The sequence below is a fragment of the Carcharhinus amblyrhynchos genome, chromosome 3 (assembly GCF_965287045.1).
Source record: "Carcharhinus amblyrhynchos chromosome 3, sCarAmb.v2.hapA, whole genome shotgun sequence".
Taxonomy (NCBI): domain Eukaryota; kingdom Metazoa; phylum Chordata; class Chondrichthyes; order Carcharhiniformes; family Carcharhinidae; genus Carcharhinus; species Carcharhinus amblyrhynchos.
In genome coordinates, this window is record NC_137326.1 from 15,142,430 (window position 1) to 15,166,318 (window position 23,889).

The window sequence follows — 23,889 nt, forward strand, 5'->3', positions numbered from 1 at the left end:
GGGAGAGCGTGCAGACTCTGCACAGACAGTGACCCAAGCCAGGAACTGAACCCAGGTCCCTGGCGCTGTGAGGCAGCAGTGCTAACCATTATGCCTCCACGTGGTTAACTGTCCAGTTGCATTCTTGAACCACTGCAGTCCATGTGGTGTAGGTACACTCACAGTGCTGTTAGGAGGGAGTTCCAAGATTCTGACCCAGTGATGGTGAAAGAACGGCAATATATTTCCAAGTCAGGATGGTGAGAGGCTCGGAGGGGAAATTCCAGATGGTGGTATTCCCATGTGTCTGCTGCCCATTTCCTTTTAGTTGGTAGTGTTCATGGGTTTGGAAGGTGCTGTTTCAGGAGCTTTGGTAAGTTCCTGCCATGCATCTTGCAGATGGTACACACTGCTGCCACTGTGCGTCAATGGTGAAGGGAGTGAAAGTTTGTGGAAGGGGTGCCAATCAGGCAGGCTGCTTTGTCCTAGATGGTGTTGAGCTTCTTGAGTGTGTTGTTGGAGCACTCATCCAGGTAAGTGCAGAGTATTCCATCCTGACTTGTGCCTTGTAGGTGGTGGACAGGCTTTGTGGAATCTCGAGATGAATTACTTGCTGCAAGATTTCTGGCTTCTGAGCTCCTCTTGTAGTCACAGTATTTCTATGGTCAGTCCAGTTCAGTTTCTGGTCAAAGGTATGTTGATAGGGGACGATTCAGCGATGGCAACGTCATTGAACATCATGGGACGATGGTTAGATTCTCTCTTGTTTAGATTGCCTGGCATTTGTGTGGTGTGGATGTTACTTGCCACTTGTCAGTCCCAGCCTGGATACTGCCCAGGGCTTGCTGCATTTGAAAACAGACTGCTTCAGTATCTGAGGAGTCAGGAATGGTGCTGAACATTGTGCAATCATCAGCGAACTTCCCTTCTTCTGACCTCATGATGGAAGGAAGTTCATTAATGAAGCAGCTGCAGATGGTTGTACCTAGGACATAATCCTGAGGAACTCCTGCAGCAACGCCCTGGAACTTAGGTGATTAACCTCCAACAACCATAAACATTTTCCGACAACCATAAACATTTGGTATGATTCCAACCAGCAGAGAATTTTCCCCAATTCCCACTGATTCCAGTTTTACTCAGGTTCCTTGATACCACACTCAATCAAATGCTGCCTTGATGTCAAAAGCAGTCACTTTCGCCTCACTTCTAGAGTTCAGCTCTTTTTCCAGGTTTGAACCAATGCTGTATTGAAGTTAGGAGCCGAGTGGCCTAGCGGCACCCTACTGAGCATCAGTGACCACGTTATTGCTGAGCATATGCCACTTGCTAACATTGTTCTTTCCATCACTGTGGGGAGGCAGTGGCGTAGTGGTATTTTCACCTAATAATCCAAAAATGATTGGCATAGTAATCTATTTGGTTCACTAATGTCCTTTAGGGAAGTAAATCTGTCATCCTTACGTGGTCTGGCCTATATGTGACTCCAGACTCAGAGCAATGTGGTTGACTCTTAAATGCCACTCAGTTGTAACAAACCACTAAAATCAATAAGGAATGAAACTGAATGGACATCTAACCATCAAATCGGATACTGGAAACAATGGCAAATTCAGCCCTGGTGGCCCTGTAATGTCGTCCTCACTAACAACTGGAGGCTTATGCCAATATTGGGGAGCTGTCTCATGGACTGGTTAAGCAACAGGCTGATATTGTCATACTCAGGGAATCATAACTTACAGATAATATACCAGAGCTCACCATCACCAACCTTGGAGGTGTCCTGTCCACTAGCAGGACAGACCCAGCAGAGCTGACAGCACAGTGTACGCAGCCCATTGGGAATGGCCCTCAACACTGACTCAGGAAGTCTCATGACATCAGTCAAACATGGGCAAGGAAACCTCTCGCTGATTATTATGTACTGCTTCCCCCCCCAAACCAATATATTACAACTTCGGATTCTAACTGCCAATCTTCCTTTATAGTGAATAAAACGGTACTGTACATACAATTTAGCTGTAAAGAAATGTATGCTAGTAGATCTCATTTGTTTTAATTAAAGAGAAAGCCAAGATATGGGTCAGCATGTAAATTAGTTGGACAAGGAATGGGACATGGGAAAGGGTTTATGCAACTATGCAGGAAATCGGACTTGGGAATGGAGTGCACCACTTGGATGAAGTAGGATGTTGAAGTGTACAAAACGTTCTGGTTGAACAGCAATATTAGAGGTTAGGTTCCTGTCATTAGGGTATGCCAAAGTACAGCATCTGCAACAGGCAGAGCTGCTCTTGTTGTTGAGGCCAGGAGGGAAGGCTGGTGAGAGCAGAGTTGGTTCTGGATAGTATACTGCATGTTTGCACTATTACTTCTAATATATACTGGTTGACTTATTGTAGTGCTGCTAACGATAGTTTTGGGCCTAAAGCATGCTGTGTTATTCAGCTGCCAACTTTCAATACCTTTAAATAGGTAAATATTCAGATAACCAGTAACTACATAAGTTAAGCAGGAAAGGCTGCTTTGGGTTGTGGGAAGAAGGTTGGTCAATGGGGAAAAGCAGAAGTTAAGAGAAATCAAATAACATGTATTACAAATTATTTGATTTACGTGGTACAACAACACAAGTAAAACATCATGGTGGTTATAGAAAACATTTCAATCTGCATGAAAAGAAATATTCCAGTTTAAAGTCCCATAATATGTTCTTCAGGGTCTTAAATATAGTGCTACTGGAGGGCCTACCTGAAGGTACTGCTTTAAAGTGCATCCATTGGCAAATATTCATCTCTTCACTCACAACAAAAAAACAATTTCCCCACCACCCCCTTCAAACCACCCACCCCACCAAAACTAGCATCCCCTGATGTCTGTATAGTACTCACTCTGAACCAGCAGCCATATCAGAGTATGAAGTATCTGGTGTAGTAACTCCCAGTGGAATTACTATGCTCATGACGTCCAACACCAAGTTGTGTTTATCACGGAGTCCGAAGCACAGTGCCTGACCACACCGAGGCCCAGCAGCCACAGTGTTGTGTGTAGATCATGGACATGAGGGAAACTGCAAAAGAGAGGGAGATTGAAAACAAAGTTAAATTAATATAAATTAAAGATTTTACACAGATCAAATTCTCAGTCACGTTATTCAGGCACTGTACAGTGAGGTGTGCAAGTTAACGCCAATGAGCATTTTTGAGCAAAATAACAATGCCACAAACACAACTACAACATTAATTACAAATAGCATACAGCCATATTGTAGCACTCCATATTTCAGCTTTCACACTTTCATAGCTGATTTACAAAGAGTCTTTGAAAATCTAAATATAAATTTTGGAGCAAGAAGAGTTTGTCCAGTTCTCTTACACAGACAGCATCACAGATAGTGCGTGTTCTACTGTTAGCTGGTGCACTGAGAAACACCATAACTGATGTAGTAACATAACAGTGGTTACAATGGCTTGTCTATCAACAATGCTCAATATATCAAAGTGGACTACTGTGTAGAGCAGGTTTTATTGTTTTACATACAGTTTTCTGTTGCTAAGATACCCTGAACAATGTGTTATCTAAAATTTTAGAAACAAATCAAATGGTTGTGTAAGTTTCAAGTGTTTGCAGCACAAATGTCAATTTATAGACTTTAACTTGATGCAAGCGGAGCAAATTAAATTTTTCACCAATCATTCCCTCAAAATAATCCCACACAATTTTCTTATAGCTGTTAAATGGCCAAACGTGGTACTTTGTGATGCGTTAAAGATCTTTCTAAACTAATGAAGTATTTAAAGCCAGGAGTATGTAACAAATGAATGATGTTACCCCAATATTTGTACTATGAGGCAACTGTGGTGACCAAATACAGTCTAAGCAGAAAACAGCTTAAGAAACATGAAGTTCTCCAATTTCTCTACTCAACACAAGTGTATGCACAAACATACACCATTGATTAAATTTTTATGTTTGTGATAAAAAAACAATTCATTTTACATCATTATTTTGCTTATTTAAGTCAAGAAACGTAACCACTCTGACCAGAAACTGTGTGAAAGTTCTTATTATCATAGAATCATCGAAACCGTACAGTGCAGAAGGAAGCCATTTGGCCCATCGAGTCTGCACCGACAATAATCCCAGCCAGGCCCTATCCCCGCTTAGTTACCCGGCTAATCCCTCTAACCTATCACATTCTGGGATACTAATGGTTAATTTAGCATGTTCAATCAACCTAACCCACACATCTTTGGATGTTGACATAACTTCTCAAAAGATTCAAAGATTTTTGCCTTGATAACTCTTATGTGTTGATCATACTTTGATGTCATGAACTCCTTCACAAAATCTGAAATTTGTCTTTTACTAGTTTGAACTTGTCCTCCTCTGTCCAAATCTCATGTTTTAGGTTTGTGGCAGTTTTCCAGATTTGTCTTTTCTATGCGATTTTTGCTATGACTGTCAGGTCAACTCCTCAGGCATCTCTTTCAAGGCTGAAATGCCATTCCTCACTACTCCCCCACCAAGCCCAACCCCACAGGAATCAGGTACATGCTCAAAATGTCTCTAATCTTCTGTAAAATGTCTCCGTGACTTGAATGTTTTTCACTGAGTGGCCAGAACTGAATGCAATATTCAAAGCATGACAGGGCATTTTATAGTTTTAACACATGGCATGTTCACATTTATTACAAAGGAATTGGTGTATAAGAGTAAATATGATTTCCTTCAAGCCTACACCTGGAGTAGTGGATACAGTTTTAGTCTCTTTTACTTCAAGAAGCACATACTCGCCTTTGACAGAGTGCAGTAAAGGCTACTTAATTTGACACCTGTGATGAGGGGATTGCACACAGTAGGCCTCTATTTCCTAGAGTTTAGAAGAATAAGAGTTGATTGCACTGAAGTATATAAAATGCTGAAAGGGCTTAACAGGGTAGATGTTGCTATGGTGTTTTCCCTAGCCGGGCAACCTACAACTAGGGATCACAGTCGCAGTATAAGGGATCAGTCATGTACAGCTGAGATGAGGACCTATTTCTTCATTCAAAGGGATATGAATCTTTGAAATTGTCTACTGAGTAGAGATGAGGATGCTCAAGCATCAAGTATATTCAAGAGAGAGATCAATAGCTTTTTGGAAATGGGTGGGAATTAAAGGATATGGGGATAGTACAGCAAAGTGTAGCTGAACAGAAAATCAAATATTACTTCTATTACTCTGATTGTTTTATATACTTCAACATTCCAGTTAGTGTTTCGAATGTTGTTCCTCATAACGTACTGGAGTGACTGACTGTGGTGAGCATCCACAGTCTTTTAACTTAATCCTCAGCTAGATCAACACTACTCATGGAGTACACCTGTCTGTTTGCATCAGTGTAAAAAAAAATTTGTAGTACTATTTAAAGAAAACCAGAGAGGTCTCAGTGTCCTGGTCAACATTTCTTGCCACAACCAAAACCATTAAAATATTAATTAATGCATCATTCATCTATTTTTCTATACACTGGAGCTTGCCATGGGTAAATGGAATGCTGCAACACCTGGAAGGTAAATAATTAGATGCAAAATGTTTTGTGGGATCCTGAACATAAGCCTCATAAACACAAATTATTTTTCTCCTATTTATTTCATCCTTTTTTCTGCACTTTACACTGTTACAGCCATCTTATTTATTTAGTCCAATAAATTTTCTAGTTTCTAAGCTGCCTCCTCAGAATCAAATACCTCCTAATATGGTATAGTTTGTTTTTAAATATACATTAATTTAAATATTGGGAAACTGAATGCCAATTGGTCAAATTTTCATTGATCAACTCACATCACGCAACAAATCACAACCCGCATTTATATAGTGAAATGTTCCAAGGTGCTTCATAGAAGCACGCTCACAAAGAAATTTGACAGTGTCAAGTGAGATGGCCGATTGCTTGCTTAAAGGGTAGGTTTTAAGGAGTGTCTTAGAGGACAGAGAGAGATATATATAGAGGCTTAGAGAGGGAATTCCAGAGTTTTGGCCCTACGCAGCTGTTAACAGTGCTGCAAAGGAAGTTCAGGATGCATAACAGGCCAGAAATGAAGGAACAGAGTTCTTGGAGGATTATACAGCTGTAAGGCGTCACAGAGATACTGAGGGGCGGGACCAAGGAAAGACGTGAACAAAAGAGTGAGATGATTAAAATCAAAATACTTACAGACCAGGAATCAATGTAGGTCAGTGATTACAGAGGTTGATTGATGAATGAGTTAGGATACGGGCAGCAGAGTTTTTGATAAGCTCAAGATCATGGAAGACTGGTGGCCAACTGTGACAATACTAGAACATTCGAGTCTGGAGTTAACAAAAGCATGCTTAGGAGTTTCAGGAATAGAACTGTCGAGGCAGGAAAGCAGAAGGAGTGGTGAAGAATTTGTCAGAAGCTCGGGTCTGGATCAAATAGAGAGTTGTAACAGTTTTGTGCCACCTCTGATAGTGACCAGGGGAAGGGGCGGTGGTGGAATTGGCAACTAGTGAATAGATCTTATGGTGGGCCTACAGGCTGGTAATGATGGCTGTGATCTTCCCAATATTTAACTGAAATAAATGTCTGCTTATCTGATACTAGATGTCAGACATGAGCAAAGGTAGTGGACTTGTCAAGACAGGCGTTGATGAGTTTTTGGATGGTGTTGCTGACAAACAAAATGTGGATGAGCAATTGAGGCGGGAGCGGAGCAAGTGCAAAAATAGATCCTGGAAGGTCTGCAGATGTAACAAATGTGCGTAAGTTAGGAGAAGCTATCGCAGGATCAGTAACAGTACTGTAGTCATGCATACTTGATTCTTTTAATAGCTAGGCAAAGAAAAAAAGAATTTTAATTTACATATTGCCTTTCATGTCCTCTGAACATCCCAAAACGCTTCACAACCAATGAGTTATTTTGAAATGTAGTCACTGCTGTTTGGTAGGTAACGTATACTGTCTGGAAAACATAATTGAAATGAGCTGCTGTTTATTAAGCGTATTAGCAGGTAACCAAAAAATAGAACTTGCAATTCCACCGGTCCAGGGAAAGCACCTACAGTAAAAATGTTAACATATGGGAAGTCAATTGAATAAGAAATATTACATATTTCTGCCACTAGAGGAAGCTGCAACATCAGTTACAGATGGTAAAAAACAGCAGTATTCTACAGACACTGGTAAAATGCTCAGAGGTCTTGTGGTGTGGCTATCAGCCAATATGTTCCAAGATTTGGGGGCCTGAGGCTGTAAGCTTAACTCAAGTTTATGACTTCAACTCCCACACAGGTCTCAATCCTTCAGTCAGGTAATCAGAAAATAGTAAGGGAGGAAGGTGGGGGGAAAGGTTACTGTACCTTAAAATTCTCTCACACACCATCTAGCAATTAATTACAAAGCTGTGTGAATAGTTGCCTGCAATCCCTCTCAGTTGGGAGAATGAGGAAGTAAAAATTTTAAATCCCTGCAAGTTGTTGGGGAAAGGGATGCACTAAAGACGACCAGGGAAATAACTCCTCCAAAATTACAGGAAGCACCATTTTTAGTTTAAAAATACATTCTACACGTTTAAATAATTAATTTTGTTTGAACAAACCACTATCACATTGAATGGTATTAAATTACAACATTTAATTATCTACATTGTTTGGAATAATGTATAGAAAACATAAAAGCAAGTCAAAATGCAAGTGATGGAGTTCAACAGTTTGGATAGTGCTTACAACTAACTCTCAGAGTGGAGCCATTCCTGGAACATGTCCAGATCCATCATTTTGCCTCGATTAAATAGCAGCTTAGCCTTCAAGATACTACCCACACATCCCATCCGCTTATTGCATCTCTATGTTGACAGGCTGTAAGAAACCAACACAACCAACTCACCAGCACATCTGTCACTGTATATTGTCCTGGGGGAGGATGGAGATCAACGAAACCAGCCTAGTTGAGAGAGGACATTAGCCTAATCACTTGCAAATAGCAAAGTAAATAAAATCAATTTATGCTCTTTAAAAGGATATGGGTTTAATTCAGTCAAAACAATGCACACTTTTCTCAACTGCATTAAAAAAATTGGCACTACAGTTGTATCACATGCCCTTCCACAGAATGTTTTATTTAATCAATGAAAACAACTGATCAAAAATATTTTTGTCGCTTCATTTCACACAGAAATTTTTGGTTTCAGGTAAAGGGAAGTACAAACTCATCTACCTTATAATCAATAGGAAGTGGAATCTTCCAAGCTGATGTGAGCAGAAAAAAACCAAAGCAGCAGCTGTTTCATTTATTTTACAGTGCAAGCTGTCATACTTGTCACATCTGAAGGAGTTCTATTTTCCATCTCCTGGCCTGTAAATCTGTGAGCAGACTGATCAGCTTCCCACCTACGTGGATGCACAGGTGCATTCATTATCTAGTTTCTGCTCAATTACCCAGAAAATTTAATTATCCACAGCTCCTCGTCTACAAATAATTCAAGAAAAATGAGACTTTGCTTTACCAGTAGGGACCAAAACCCTTAATAAATTATAACAACTCATACTTACACCTTTAGTAAAATAAAACTTATAGAGCTGCTTTGTAGGAGTGTCATGGGACAAAATTTGACACTGAGCCACAGCACGAGGTAAAAGAGCAGATGACCAAAAACTTAAATGAAAAAGGTCAATATTTAAAGAGCAACTTAAAGAAAGGGAGAGAACAATTTTGGACTTATGGCCTTGGCAGGTGATGGCAGATGGCAGACCAACTAAAACTGGATATACTCAAGAGACTAGAGTTTGAGAAACAGATACCTGAAAGGGTTGTTGGGCTGGAGGAAATCACAGAAGTGGGGAAGGAGTGATGACATGGTGAGAGTTAAAAATAAGAGTGAGAATTTTAAAGTGAGAATGGAAGTCAAGTGTGATTGTCAGAAGTTCAATAATGTGGACGAGCAGGAATTTCCTCCACTAAATATGGGGAAGACCAAAGCTATTGGCCAGAATTCTCTGATCTTGTAAGCCCTGCCACTGCTGCCTACGAGAACAGAGGATTTGGCATTCAGCCAAAACTCCATTCACTGCAGTCAGACCAGAGAATCCCATTGTGTTTGGTGTTCTCCACAAACACCATTCCCCAACTACTGACTTCATCTTGCTCCATGGCAACTATTTGAGGCTGAACTAAAGTGTGCCACATTTCACACTAAGATGAGCTTCCAACCACACACCCATACTACCACTAAGACCCATCCATTTCTGCTCTGTAGCATGCTCTGACTCTGCCCCACCTCAGTTCATCTGCTGTTGAAACCCTCATACATGGATTTAGCACCAAGCTTTAGTCAGAAACTGCACAACCAAAACTCTATTGGTGAGAACCCACACAAAAATATAGGAAAACACTGACAGACAAATCCTTACAACTGTCAGATTAATTTTCAGTACACCTCTGAACTGCAGACTTGTAAATGATTTAGCCAAGTCTTTTTTTTCCATCTGTCTAATAGCAAGTTGGAGTGGTAACCCCTCCATGTTTCATACAGAAACTTACTAAGCCTGATCCACAGGACACCATTTGGTGGGGTGAGTTTAACAATAACATTTACAAACATATATTTTGTTTAATAATTCATGACTGTACTTTTGATCAAATAGCAGAGAGGACTAATTGGGTGATCTTGCAAAGACCTGGCAGAGAGAGAAGGGGCCAAATGGTCTCTTTCTGTGCCATATGAATGTGGATCAATAGAATCCTGACCAAAAGAAAAAGACAGCTAACGTTTCCAACTAAACTTGGCAATGTATACTGCACTTCTTTAATACATGCTTTCATCTTTCCAGGTCTGGTGGTGCACTGAATATTTCCATGTAACATAACCCAGGTTCATATCCATAATTTCCTATACAAGAACAGCTATTTCCTGATGTCAGAAAGGTTTTTAAGTGAATTGAACTCCACCACACACACACACACACACATTGCGTACCGATAGAGCAACACTGTGGAGGCAATGGGTCAGGACCTTCTAAGTTAAGAATTTAGTATCCAATTCTTGTTCTTTTTAAAATCAGTCAGCTGCAAACAGCAGACAGACCCAGAATTTCATTCTTCAACCCACTTTGAAAAGAGCATTGTCACAGTGGCACTTCTTCAATCCTAGGCAATTCTAATGGTATATAAAATCATTTAAAAAATTGATTACTTCATTAAAAATATGCACAGAAAGTTACTACCTCAAGAATGTTCTGTCACAGCCATGAGATTATGAATTGGCCAGAAAACTACAGAGGTTCATTTAAGATCCATCAGCACGGATCCTAGTTCTTATGCATGAATTGTTCTTTTGTGAACAAACATAGCCAATGCCCAAGGTCACATCCAAAGATGGAGGACTTGATACCCTAACTTCAAATACATTACAACTACAAATTGAAACCATATATGGGTTAGGATTCTACAAGCATCTTCACTCCCAAGCTTGAAATAAATGTTTCTTCAACTATTAGGTTAGCAAGAATAAGTCTGGTCAGTTCCAAATTGTGATGAGTGGTTTTCTAGAAATTGATACAGGCTATACATCATCAAGGCACGACTTGACTGGGAGTCAATGCAATTCAGCCAGCACAAGACAATTGTCAAGACATTCAGTATTGGATGAGCAGGAATTTCCTCCATTGAATTTGGAGACCAAAGCTATTGCCAGAATTCTCTGGTCTTATACTGCCGCTGCTGCCGCCGAGAAGAAAAAGTTCATCTCTGAGCCAAAACTCCATTCACAGCAGCAGGACTAGAGAATCTCAGTTGTGAGTGAGGTTGAAGAATTCCAGCCATTCCAAAATGTAGCTCAGAATGTCCTGAGGGTCACTTCAGATGAAAGAAACACAGGATCAGTTCATCCAACAAAGTTCAACAGATAAATTCATCACTGACTTTCGTGGTCATACACATCAGGAAAATCCCAAAATCTCTAGTTTGCATTCAGCAAGCTGATGACAGCAGAAGCTTCGGTGTTTGCATCAGTGCCTTTGGGTTGCAGAGAGGGTTACTGAATGACAAAAGCATTATCCACCAAGGCAAACTTTCATTTTGGAGATAACAACAATCTGCTTCTTAGAGGATTTGCACAAAGATATTGAATAGTTTATAGAATGAACAATCAAGGAAGGATTTATAAGAAATTGAAAAATCCTTCACTTATTTCACAATAGTTGTATGAAATGTGTTGCAAAGTGAGATATGGAGATTCCGGCGTTGGATGTGAGACACAGAAGGCTATGTGCTTCTTAACAGAAGACAAATTAAAAAGATTCTGATCGATTTGAGCTGCTCTTGCTCAGCAACAGGCTGAATGGTCTCCTTCTGTTTTGGGACCATTCTATTATTCCTTGCCCAAAAGAAGGGTGACATTCAGTTTTTATATTACATATATTAATCTTAATTTTAAGTACTTATTCCCTTTAGCTTAAACTCTTCAAATATATATTTTGTTGAAGCGGAAAATAGAAATTGTTAAGACTACATCTGGAGTACTTTGGTTGCCTTACTTAAGGATATAACTGCATCAGAAAGGAGGTGATGGCCTAGTGGTATTGTCACTAACCCATTAACCCAGAAACTCAGCTAATATTCTGAGGAGCTGGGTTCGAATCCCCTCATGGCAGATGGTGGAATTTGAATTCATTAAAAAATACCTGGAATTCGGAATGCACTGGTGACTATGAAACCATTGACAATTGTCGGAAAAACCCATCTGGTTCGCTAACGTCCATCAGGGAAAGAAAGCTGCCTTTCTTGCCTGACCTGTGTGTGACTCCAGAGCCACAGCAGTGTTGTTGACTCTCAACTGCCCTCCAAGGGCAACTAGGGATGGGCAAAAAAATTCTGGCAAGCCAGTGACACCCATGTCCCACGACTGAATATATAAGAAGCAGTTCAGAGAAGGTTCACTTGACTGATTCTTAGGCTGAAGAGGTTGAGTATGTATCCAATGAAGTTTAGAAGAATGAGAGGCGATCTTATTGAAACATATAAATTCTAAGGAGTCTTAATAGATTGGATGCTGAGAGGATGTTTCCCTTTATAGGCAAGGCTAGAACTAAGTTTAAAAATTAGGAGTCTCGCATTAAAGACTGAAATGAGGAGATTTTTCTTTCTCTCAGAAGGTTGTTAGTCTGTGGAATTCTCTTCCCCAGGGAGCCGTGGAGTCTAGGTCGCTGAATACATTGAAGGCCGAGTTAAATCGATTTTTAATTAACAAGGGAGCAAAGGGTTATGCAGGGCAGACAGGAAAGTGGATTAGATCAGCCTTGGTCTTATTGAATGGTGGGATAGGCATGCGGGGCCAAATAGTCAACCCCTGCTCCATGTTCTTGCAAAGCTAACATTTTTATAGTCATAAAAGAACTAATTTCACAAAATACTGAAATATCAAGCAAAACAATCTGCACTGAGAATCAGGTGGCAAAACATATTACAGAGACAGTAAACCATAACAGGAAACATAACCAGGTGGGGCACTACTGAACTAGCGCACTGAACAGTTTATCAAAGACTGTCGGAAATCCAGCAAGAGTAAAAATAAGCCTCCAGAAAAATGCTTCACTATCACTACTTCTGTTACGGAAATGATTGACAGCCTTCAAGTGGAGTGAACAGAGGAGCCTCCATGGGCAAATCAAACTATGACAGAAAGAGGAGCTGGAGGCATCGATCTGGTCATTCAATTCTGAAACCTGTTTGATAAATTTGTAAATCATATCACCTACCGCTTTCTTACCAAGTTAACAATTTTCTGACTATGTGCACACGCTTCTAAATGCTGTCTCTAACACGCACACTGGACTAGCACCAGTTTATAGAGGGGTTGATCTTTATGGCTCTCACTTACACAGCCCCTTTTAATCTCAGATCTAATCTACAAACCTTATGCTCATCACGTACGATTGTGACAAAACAACAGCTGCTACTTCTGGTCCAGATCCTACTGCAGTACATTGATTTTAAAATCCACAAGCCTTGACATTCAATATCAAAATATTGCTCTACATCACGTTGTAGAAGTAACATTTTCAAGCAAATTCCTTATTTAATATGCATAGTATGGAATTATGCAGGCACAATGGTACAGATGAGAAAGGCACAGTTCAACAGCAAGCTCTTTTCAGGTCCACTGTTACAAGCAGTGATACACAGGTCAAAGGAGCAGCTTAGCAGAAAGTACTTTGAGGTCTCTCTGCCGCAGAGATATAGATAAACTGACAGTAGAAACTTAGAATTTCCCTTCAGATGCACTTCATAACGACTGTGGCAAGGTAATGATGACGATGGGGCAATGTCAGAACGTTAAAACAGAATGGCGGCAGTTGGGAAAAGAATCTATTCTAAATGTTTAATGGCTGAATAAGAAGAAAGAGCGCCTATTATGTAACATTGGAATGAAAGTGCAACAAAATACAGATTGAATGGAACTGAGGCAAAGAATAGCAGTATCCGAGCAACAGTTTCAGTATGTGAGCCAAAAACAGAGAATGGCAATATAGTTTCAAAATCCTCTGGGAACTCCTCTATTCCAATAGATATCAATCGTTAACCTTGCATTTTGATCATTATAACCACAAAAACACAACCAACCACCTGTTCCTCCAGCAGAACAGGACCACTTAGTTAATTTTCTCCTCCACTCACTCCCACACCACCACAAAATACCAACAACAACTTGCATTTATGTAACGCCTCTAACATACTAAAGCACCTCAAGCTGCTTCATAGGAGCTTTATGAAACAAAATTTGACACCAAAATTTGAGCCACATACGGAGATATGTCTTAAATGAGGAGAAAAACAGGTAGAGAAGTGGAGAGCAAACATAGAAGATAGGATCAGGAGGTGGCCATTTGGCCCTTCGAACCTGTTCTGCCATCTATCACTGTCCAACTCAATAACCTAACCCTGCTTTCTCCCCACAACCTTTGATCTCATTCAGCCCAAGTGCTGTATCTAGCCGCCTCTCAAATATATTCAATATTTTGGCATCAACTATTTCCTGTGGGAATGAATTCCATAGACTCACCACTCTTTGGGTAAAGAAATGTCTCCCCATCTCTGTCCTAAATGGTCTACCCCGAATCCTCAGACTGTGACCCCTGTTTATAGGAATAAGCGGGGAATTCAGAGCTTAAAATATAAGCAGTTGAAGGCATAGCCATAATTACTGGAACAAAGATAACCAGAGATGCTACAGATGGCAGAGTTGGAGGAGTGTGGATATATACAAAGTTTGAAGGGCAAAGGGAGGTTACAGAAATGGGGAGCAGGCAAGACAAAGAGGGATTTGAAAACAAGGATGACAAGTTTAAATTTTGATGTGTTGCTGAAGCAGGTGCAAAATAGATCAGCGAGCACAGCGGTCATAGATCAACAGGACTTGTTGTGAGTTAGGATGCTAGTTGCAGAATTAAGGATAAGCTCGTTTATGATGGGTGGAAACTTGGAATCCAGCCAGTAGAGCAATGGAATAGTCAAGTCCAGGGGTAACAAAGGCACAGATATGGATTCAGCAGATGAGCTGAGGGGACTAAGGAGATGTTAGAAAAGTGGGCACTGACAAGGAGAGGATCTTGAGTTAGAAGCTGAGGGCCAAATAGGACATCAAGATTATGAACTGTCTTGGATCAGGACCATAAAATGATAAATTATTTTTGTCAAATCAATAATGTACCATCATTGAAAATTAGCTACTGTACTAACACACAACCAAATAGCTTAGTGATAATTTTAACTGGGACAATGCTCAAAAAGAAGATACCATCAAAAATACAATTTATTATCCCTATATGGTTATAAAGATTGCCTTACAAAACAGCCCAGTCATAAAGTGAAAGGTGAAGAGTGACGCTTGTTCAAAATGGAAACACTGATGTGTATGATGTTCCACCACTAGATCCTGCTCTCAAACTGCACATGGAATCATTACGTTTAATAGCTCATAGATGTTACAAGAAGCTTTAACTTCTTTAAGGTAGTCCCTTCGCAATTTGATGGAACTTTAAACATCACTGCTTTCAGCTCAAAAGCAACGAGTCCAAAATTTGTTTTGTTAGAACCCAGCAAAGAAATTCTTAGTAGGCTATTTGATACATGTAGACTACAACTAGGCCATGCAACCTCAAAGCCTAAGGTTCAATTGAAACCGTGCAGAGTTTGACCTATTGATGCAACAGGTCCACAGCAAATGCCATCTCCCTGGCCCTACACTCAACCCTGGAACACCTAGATAACAAAGACACCTATATCAGACTCCTATTCATAGACTATAGCTCAGCCTTTAACACCATTATTTCCACGAGACTCATCTCCAAACTATGTGGCCTGGGGCTCGGCTCCTCCCTTTGCAACAGGATTCTGAACTTCCTAACCCACAGGCCACAATCAATAAAGATAAGCAACAACACCTCCTCTGTGATCATCCTCAACAACAGTGCTCTGCAAGGCTGTGTGTGCCCTTAGCTCTTTACGATACTTCCTATACACCTCTGCCTTAATGGCCAAATTCTCCAACTCGATTTTCAAGTTTGGGTTGTGGCCAAACTATTGTGGGTCAGATCTCAAACAATGATGAGACACAATACAATAAAGAGATAGAGAATCTGGTGAATTGGAGCAATGACAATAATCTCTCCCTCAATGTCAACAAAAAGAAAATAGTCATCAGCTTCAGGAAGCGTAGCGGAGGGCATGCTCCTGTTTACATCAATAAGAGTTAAGTAGAAATGGTCGAGAGCTTCAGGTTTTTAGGTGTCCAGATCACCAACAACCTGTCCTGGTCCCTCCATACGGGTGCTACAGTTAAGAAAGCCCACTAACACCTCTACTTTCTCAGGAGACTAAGGAAATTTGGCACGTCTGCTACAACTCTAACCAACTTCTACAGATGCACCACAGAAAACGTTCTTTCTGGTTATAACACAGCTTGGTATGGCTCCCGCTCTATAGCCATAATAAACTACAAGGGGTCATGAACTAAACCCAGTCCATTAGTCAAACTAGCCTCCCATCTATTGACACTGTCTATACTTCCTGCTGCCTCAGAAAAGCAGCCAGCATAATCAAAAGCCCCCGCATACTAGACATACTCTGTTCTATCTTCTTCCATCGGGAAAAAGATACAAAAGTCTGAGGACACATACCAACTGAGTCAAAAACAGCTTCTTCTGTGTTGCCATCAGACTTCTGAATGGACTTACGTCGCATTAAGTTGATCTTTCTCTACACCCTAGTTATGACTATAATATTACATTCTGCACTCTCTCCTTTCCCTCTGTATGTATAGTATGCTTTGTCTGTATAGGGTACAAGAAACAATACCTTTCACTGTATACTAATAATACATGTGACAATAATAAATCAAATCAAATAACTAAATAGCCTGCCAACAATCACCACCTAGCCTTGAATTTAAAAATTGTAATTTGGCCAAGGGTCCAAAATGGTGACTTGCTGAATTGTAATTTTTTTGAACACCAACGTCATTAGTCTCAGGATGACAAAAATTTAAAGGAAAGAGGGTTCCAGCTCCAAGCCCCAAATGCTACAAACAAGAATATATCTTCTGCAATCATTTTTACCCTACTGAATAATATGATATGGTATTTTTGTAACGTCACAGAATCATAGAATCCTACAGTGCAGGAGGCCACCATTGGGACAATCGAGTCTGCACCGAGCATAATCCCACCCAGGCCCTATCCCCATAACCCCATGCATTTACCCTAGCTAGTCCCCCAACACAAAAGGGCAATTTAGCATGGCCAATCCAAATCCACCTAACCCACACATCTTTGGAAATGTATCATCGAGACTGTGTCTCGTCATTGTTTCAGAACAGACAGCATGTGAATAATCTAATGCTATTAATATGCGAATTATGCCAAGCACTTCACAAAGATCAAGGTAAACAGGATAAACTGGGGAGTGGAATGAATGATTCAGAAGGGGTACAAGGAAAGCTCGTTCAAGGAAATGTTTTTTGAGAAGGTTTACAGCAGGCGAGAGAGGCTTGTGCAGGAAATTCCATAGAGTCAAGGAGGCCAAAGATTTTGCCATTACAAATATGGTGAACAGAATGGGGGGGAAATGCACAAATTGTCACAGTCTGCAGCACAGGAGAACTGAATTCACCATGAAGGATACAAGATTGCTTTGGACAAGGCCACAATGGATTGGAAGATCAGGATTTTGAATGTGTGTGCTAGGACATGAAGCCAAGAGCCAGCAGAACTTAACAAGAATTTGGTACACAGAGAATAGAACATGAAAGGTCACAAAGGAGGACATTAATGAAATTAACTGCAGAAGAAATCAAAGCATTGTTATTTTTGGAGGCATGGAGGGGCTGAAATATTGGAAGTAGTAATGTTGTGGGAGTCTTGGTGATAGATAGGATGGAGAGTTTTAACCTCACCTATGGGTTGGAAACATTTTCATAAAGTCTGGTTCATACTGAGAAAGCGATTGGGAAGGAAAATGCAACCTGGAACACAATCAATCATTTGTGTCAGTTAAACATGGTAATAATTTGCCTGTTCATATTCACTAATCAGATAGTTTTAGATTATTGTGTACAACATATGATTTTGTGTTGTTGTTTTCCTTAAAGTAATGAATATTGAATACTCTATGTCCAAACTGCAGAGATGCTATTAATGATCCACTGCTATTTCAACCCTTTTTATTTATTCATTCATTCATGGAATATGGACATCATAGGCTAGGCCAGCATTTATTGTCTAACCCTAATGGTCCTTGAGAAGCTGCCACCTTGAACTGCTACAGTCCATGTGATGTATTGGTATGCCAACAGTGCCATTAATACTCCTATATATTAAGAATGAGCATGCTTAATCATGGCAATGTCAACTTGCCAAAGGGTAAATTTTCTTTTTGAAAAATTGACTCAGCTCCTGTCAGTTCTAACAGGTAAAAATTCAGGGTATCCTGGCGATCAAGCTCAGGTCTTGTCAAATCAATGAGACTTAATAATTTTTAAAACAATCAGTGACCATATAGCCTAAATATACTTTGAAAGTGCAAAAATGGAGCATGTGTTTTGCTTCCTGTTAACGTAGCTAACAAATGATTTAATTGAGACATTTATAAAAGATTTGATGATTAACCTTAAGAAACCATTGAACCTCAAGCAAAACCCCATGTTTCTGCAATTCCCTGGTGTAGGGTTGGAGAGAGAGGAAAGAGATGGATAGGAAAAGGATAAGGGCTTCTATGTTTCAGCACCTTCTAATAGTTATCCATCAATTGTGTCTAATTATATCCAAAGATGTGCAAAGTACATGGATTGACCATGTTAAGTTGTCCTTTAGTGTCCTAAGCTCATAGAATCTTCCAGTGCAGGAGGCCTTTCAGCCCACTGAGTCTGCACCGACCACAATCTCACCTAGCCCCTATCCCCATAACCCCACACATTTACCCTAGCCAGTCTCCCAGACACAAAGGGGCAATTTAGCATGGCCAATCCGCCTAACCCACACATATCTGGAGTGTGGGAGGACAGATGTACATACAGGATGGATTAGCCACAATAAAGATACTCTGTCTGAATGGCTCTTCTGCACTGTAGAGATTTCATGATATAGAGGCGGAAGGCATTAATTAGGGGGCAGATGGTGGCATAGTGATAATATCACTGGAGTATTTTTGTTTAAGTCATATCCCTTTAAGGAGCTGCCACTTTAATTTTTCCCTCAGTTTTTTAGATTTATTGTAATTGGTTTTGGAATGGAAAGGCCCAAGTTTAGGAACATGGGTTCAAATCTCACTCTGGTAGCTGGTGGAATTTAAATAATTTTTTTAAAAATCTGGAATATTAAAGAAGTGTCAATAATGGTAACCATGACAGCTATCACTGACTGTTATTAAAAACCCACCAAGCTCACTACTGGCCTTTAGGTAAATAAATCTGAGGTCCATACCTGATCTGATCTTCATGTGACTCCAGCAATGTGACTGACTCTCAACTACCCTCTAAAATGGCCTAGCAAGCAATTCAGTTCAAGGGCAATTAGGAATGGGCACCAAATGCTGGCTTTGTCAATGACACCCACATCCCATGGAAGAATAAATAGGGGTTTCACTTGACTTCATATACAGTAAGGAGGCGCTTAGTGAAAATGTGTGATTGAATTGGGAGAGATAAGCTTGTAATATTTCACTCTAAATATGAAGTAGACAGACTCCCGTATTATCCTTCACCAAGTGATTTCTGGGTTTTACAACACCTCCATGGGCTTAATGTATCCAAAAGGTTTGATACTCTTAAAATTTGCTCACTGTTATAAAAGAGGGAAACACAATAGTCAAATTGCACCTAATATAATCCACAAACAACAATGTCATAACGGTCAGATAATCTGTTAATGATGTTGGGTTGCCCAGAACAGAATACTCCTTGCTTTTCTTCAGATTGTATCACACTATTGTTATATCCTATGGCACTCGATTTAACACTTTACCTGAACTACAAATGCCTGTCAGCCTGACTACTATGGGAACACTTGCAACTGAGTTGGAAGATTATAGTCTCAAGCCCCCTTTTTAAGAATGCATTCCAGCCTGTGGGCATCACTGGTCGGCCCAGCATTTATTGCCCACCCCCAGTTGCCCTTGAGAAGGAGGTGATGAGCTGCCTTCTTAAATCACTGCAGTCCCTGGGGTGTAGGTACATACAAGGCTGTTAGGGAAGGAGTTCCAACCCAGCAACAGTGAAGGAACAGTAATGTATTTCCAAATCACGATGGTGATTGGCTGGGAGGGAATCTTTCAGATGGTGGTGTTCCCATGTGTCTGCTGTCTTTGTCCTTCTAGATGGTAGTGGTCTTGGGCTTGGAAGGTGCTGTATTAGGAGAATTGTTGAGTTCCTGCAATGCATCTTGTAGATGGTACATGTAGCTGCCACCATTCATCAGTGGTGGGGGGGTTGAACGTTTGTGCAAGGGTAGCAATCAAGTGGGCTGCTTTGTTCTAAATGGTGTCCAGCTTCTGCAATGATGTTGGAGCTGCATTCATCCAAGCAACTGGCGAGTATTCCATTACACTCCGGACTTGTGCCTGGTAAAATGATGGACAAGCTTTGGGGAGTCAGCAGGTGAGTCACTTACTGCAGGACCTGCTTTTAGCCACAGTATTCATATGTCTAGTCCAATTCTGTTTCTGATCAACAGAAGCTCTCAGGATGTCGATAATAGAGGATTCAGTGATGGTGATGGCATTGAATGTCAAGGGATAATATTTGATCCCGTCTTGTTGAAAATGGTCATTGTCTGGTACTTGTACTTTAATCTCTCAGCTCTAAGCAGAACAACCCCACCTTCACCAGTATTTCATTAAAACTCAAGTCCTTCATTCCTGGAACCCATTCAATTCAATCTTCTCTACATCTTCTCCAAAGCCTTCCCAAAGCATAATGCCCAAAACTGAACATAATACTCCAGCTAAGGTCTAACCAGTGATTTATACAGGTTTAGCACAACTTCCTTGTTTTTATAGTCTGTGCAGAGGAGTTTTTAGCAACTTGTTCAGCATTTCCGACAGTTTGTGTTTGTGACCCCCCGCTCTCTGTTCCTGTATCCCCTTTAAAATTGTAAAATGTAGTTCAAATTCCTTCACCTCCTTCTTCTTTGCAAAATGGCTTTCACAATCACAGGCATAACTGCAGTGATTTATGGTACGGCAAATGTAGCGGTATAGTTCAGAGACTTGATCCTTGATACCCATTATATAAGTGCACTTTTTCATCCCCTAATCAACATAATGGCTTCAGACAGAGAATTTTAATTTTGATCATAATTATTTTGCACTACAAATCTTGATTGGGGACACAGTTTTAACGTTTTGTGCAAGAGACGCAGGGACTATGTCAAGAAGAATTTATTTTGAACACAGCAGGTAGTCATGACCTGGAACATTCTGCCTAGCAGGGTGACAGAAATGGAGACCATTAATAATTTCAAAAGAAAGCTGGATGGGCATTTGAGAGAAATGGACATGGATAGCGCAAAGGATAAAGACTGACTGGGTATTCACTGGCTATAAAGTGCTTCGAGTTGTCCTGAGTATGAACAATGCACTATATTAATGCAGTTTTTAAAAAAGCAGTAAATGAGATCCCCATTCATAAATATTTTTAGTCCTGCAAGTAAAAAAAACTGATTAAACTTCTAGAAATAGCAATATGTGCGCAATGCAAATAGCACATAAATGTTTCCAGTTAAGTAAGTTGTATTAAAAGCTACTCAAGAAATTTACTTATTCCTGACGAGTATACACCATAATATGACTTAGACACTTTTCTTCAGATCACCTAGGTGTCTAAACACATGGAAAGCAACAGGTGAGCCTTTAAATCAGTTGAGGTGATGGCACACAGCATTGTAAGCTTCACTTGCTTGTCTACACAAGGTCACTGTACCCATCAAGCAAGTGGTTTAGCAAATGGGAACAATTACAATTCTCGTGGCATGCTGACGAAGTTTAATAAGCCGAACAGGCTGGTCAGCCTTCCAACAACAATTTACTTGAGCACTACATAGCTTGCCTGAATTAGGTATCAGATAACAATTTCCTACAAACATAAGCGCCCAGGAATTCTAAACCATTTTTAGATGCATGCCTTAAAGTCTACATTAAATTGGATAGCTTAGACACAAATCCTATTTTTACCCGAGTTCCAATTTAAAGCTAAAACAGTGCAAATTGTCACAAATTTTAAATATTTTATTCTGTTCCTTGGTCAATTATAATGCATTCCATAAATAAAATTACTCTTAATCACATTCCAACTCTACAACTTTTCTACAAGTTTGAAGCGTGAATATCAGCCGCCATAACATTATAGTTTCAGTTCAGTAACCTAATCAGTGCACATGCTGAACATATACAAAATTATGTAAAACAAAAACAGAAAATGCTGGAAAATCTCAACAGGTTTAACAGCATGTGTGGAGAGAGAATAGAGCCAATGTTTTGATTTTACAAAAATGTGTCTGTAAGCTGGTCCATTTTAACAAAAAGTTCAAGTCAGGGAGAAGCCACAACACAATGGTACAGAAAGACCCCTCCTGGTATGTTTCGATCTGAGTAAGAAATCTCACAACACCAGGTTAAAGTCCAACAGGTTTATTTGATAGTAAACACCATAAGCTTTCGGAACGCTGTTCCTTCGTCAGGTGAGTGGAGAGTTCTGATCAGAAACGGGTCATATAAAGACACACACAGTTCACAGAATACTGATTAGAATGCGAGTCTTTACATCTAATCTGCTATTCAGAGGGAACAGTGTTCCGAAAGCTTGTGGCATTTACTTTCAAATAAACCTGTTGGACTTTAATCTGGTGTTGAGAGACTTCTTACTGTGTTTACCCCAGTCCAATGCCAGCATCTCCACATCATGTTTCTATTTTACCAGCATTAGTCAATTAACACTTCACAATCACTGCCACAGATTAGCAGGAAATAATCAGCAGTAGGAACTCAATCAACTGATAAAATGTATTAGCTTTGAATTGAACCATTATCGTGACAATAGCTTACAAAAGGTGACCACAGAAGATAGGTCAATGGCAAGAGTGGCTACGCCTTGGATAAGAGCACAAATCCACAAATGAAGGTCAGATGACTAATGCAGTTTTTTTTGCCTCACCAGAGAAGGTACACCACAACATCCTTCTCATCTACACTAACTCAAACTACTATTGTTTTATTAATTAGATAGAAGTGGTTCTATTATCTTCAGATGAATAATTTCAAAACTTTTGTTTTTGACAATCTTGTCAATATTGACACTCCCGAAGATGCTCTGCCCTATCACAATGTCAACAAACCAAAGGAAACAATGCTATGATTCCAGAAAATGCCTCTTTTTACACTGGAAACAGCAACAAAAATAACATCTGTTTAGTCAAATAAATAGTTTTGATAAAAGCAAAATACTATGGATGCTGGAATCTGAAACAGAAACAGAAAATGCTGGAAAATCTCAGCAAGTCTGACAGCAGCTGTGGAGAGAGAACAGAGCTAATGTTTTGAAGGTTCATCCAGATGTGTAACATTAGCTCTGTTCTCTCTCCTCAGATTGCTGTTGGATCTGCTAAGAATTTCCAACATTTTCTGAAGTAGTTTTGATGCTGGACAGAAATCTGATAACATCACACACCCTGCCCAAGGTTCTGGGATCCCAGGTTATGCATCGAATTAATTTTCTTATTTATGTAACTTCAGTTTCTAATAAGAGAGGGGATTAAGGGTTATGGGGAGAGGGCGGGAAAGTGGAACTGAGCCACGACAGATCAGCCATGATCTTATTGAATGGCGGGGCAGGCTCGAAGGGCTAGATGGCCTACTCCTGCTCCTATTTCTTATGTTCTTATGTTCTTAAATGAGAAAGTAGAATCATCAAATAAGGACAGGCACCTTGAACCAACAAAACCTAAGGGCAAGGATAGGCCATTTGGCTCTTCAATCCAACTCTAACATTCGATAATATCGTAGCTGATCTATTTATGGTTGCAATTCCATTTCCTTGTTTGCTCCTGACTCCCTTGTCTATCAAAAAAATAATTTAACTCGCTTTGAATAAATTCAATGATCCAACCCCCACCACTTTCTGGGGAAGAGAATTCCACATGTTAACAAGCCACTGAGAGAGAAAAAAAATCCTCATCTCCATCTCAAAAGGGAGACCTATTATTCTTAAAGCTATTCTCCCTAGTTTCAGACTGCTCATCAATAATCTCTCCATCAATCTGAAGTTTTAAATACAGCATAAGATCTAAAAGGAATTGAGGGGCCCTCGAGGTGTGGAAATAGGCCAGGCCACAGGCAACAGGCAACAGTAGGTAATCTAACATAT

The 23,889-nt window shown here is 40.1% G+C and overlaps 1 protein-coding gene across 7 annotated transcripts in view; it reads right to left on the reverse strand.

Moving 5' to 3' along the window:
* setd5 (SET domain containing 5) overlaps positions 1-23,889 on the reverse strand; it is a 140,905-nt gene that overhangs the window by 90,760 nt on the left and 26,256 nt on the right. For 4 of the 7 annotated variants that reach the window (XM_080181702.1, XM_080181708.1, XM_080181687.1 and 1 more), the window contains 3 exons: positions 7,869-7,925; positions 6,847-6,945; positions 2,868-3,046 (listed from right to left, as the gene is read on the reverse strand). In XM_080181702.1, the coding sequence (XP_080037828.1) occupies positions 2,868-2,938 (71 nt within the window). In that variant the 5' untranslated portion in view covers positions 2,939-3,046; positions 6,847-6,945; positions 7,869-7,925. The remainder of the gene's footprint in view (positions 1-2,867; positions 3,047-6,846; positions 6,946-7,868; positions 7,926-23,889) is intronic. The other 3 variants (XM_080181713.1, XM_080181714.1, XM_080181712.1) reach the window with 2 other exon arrangements.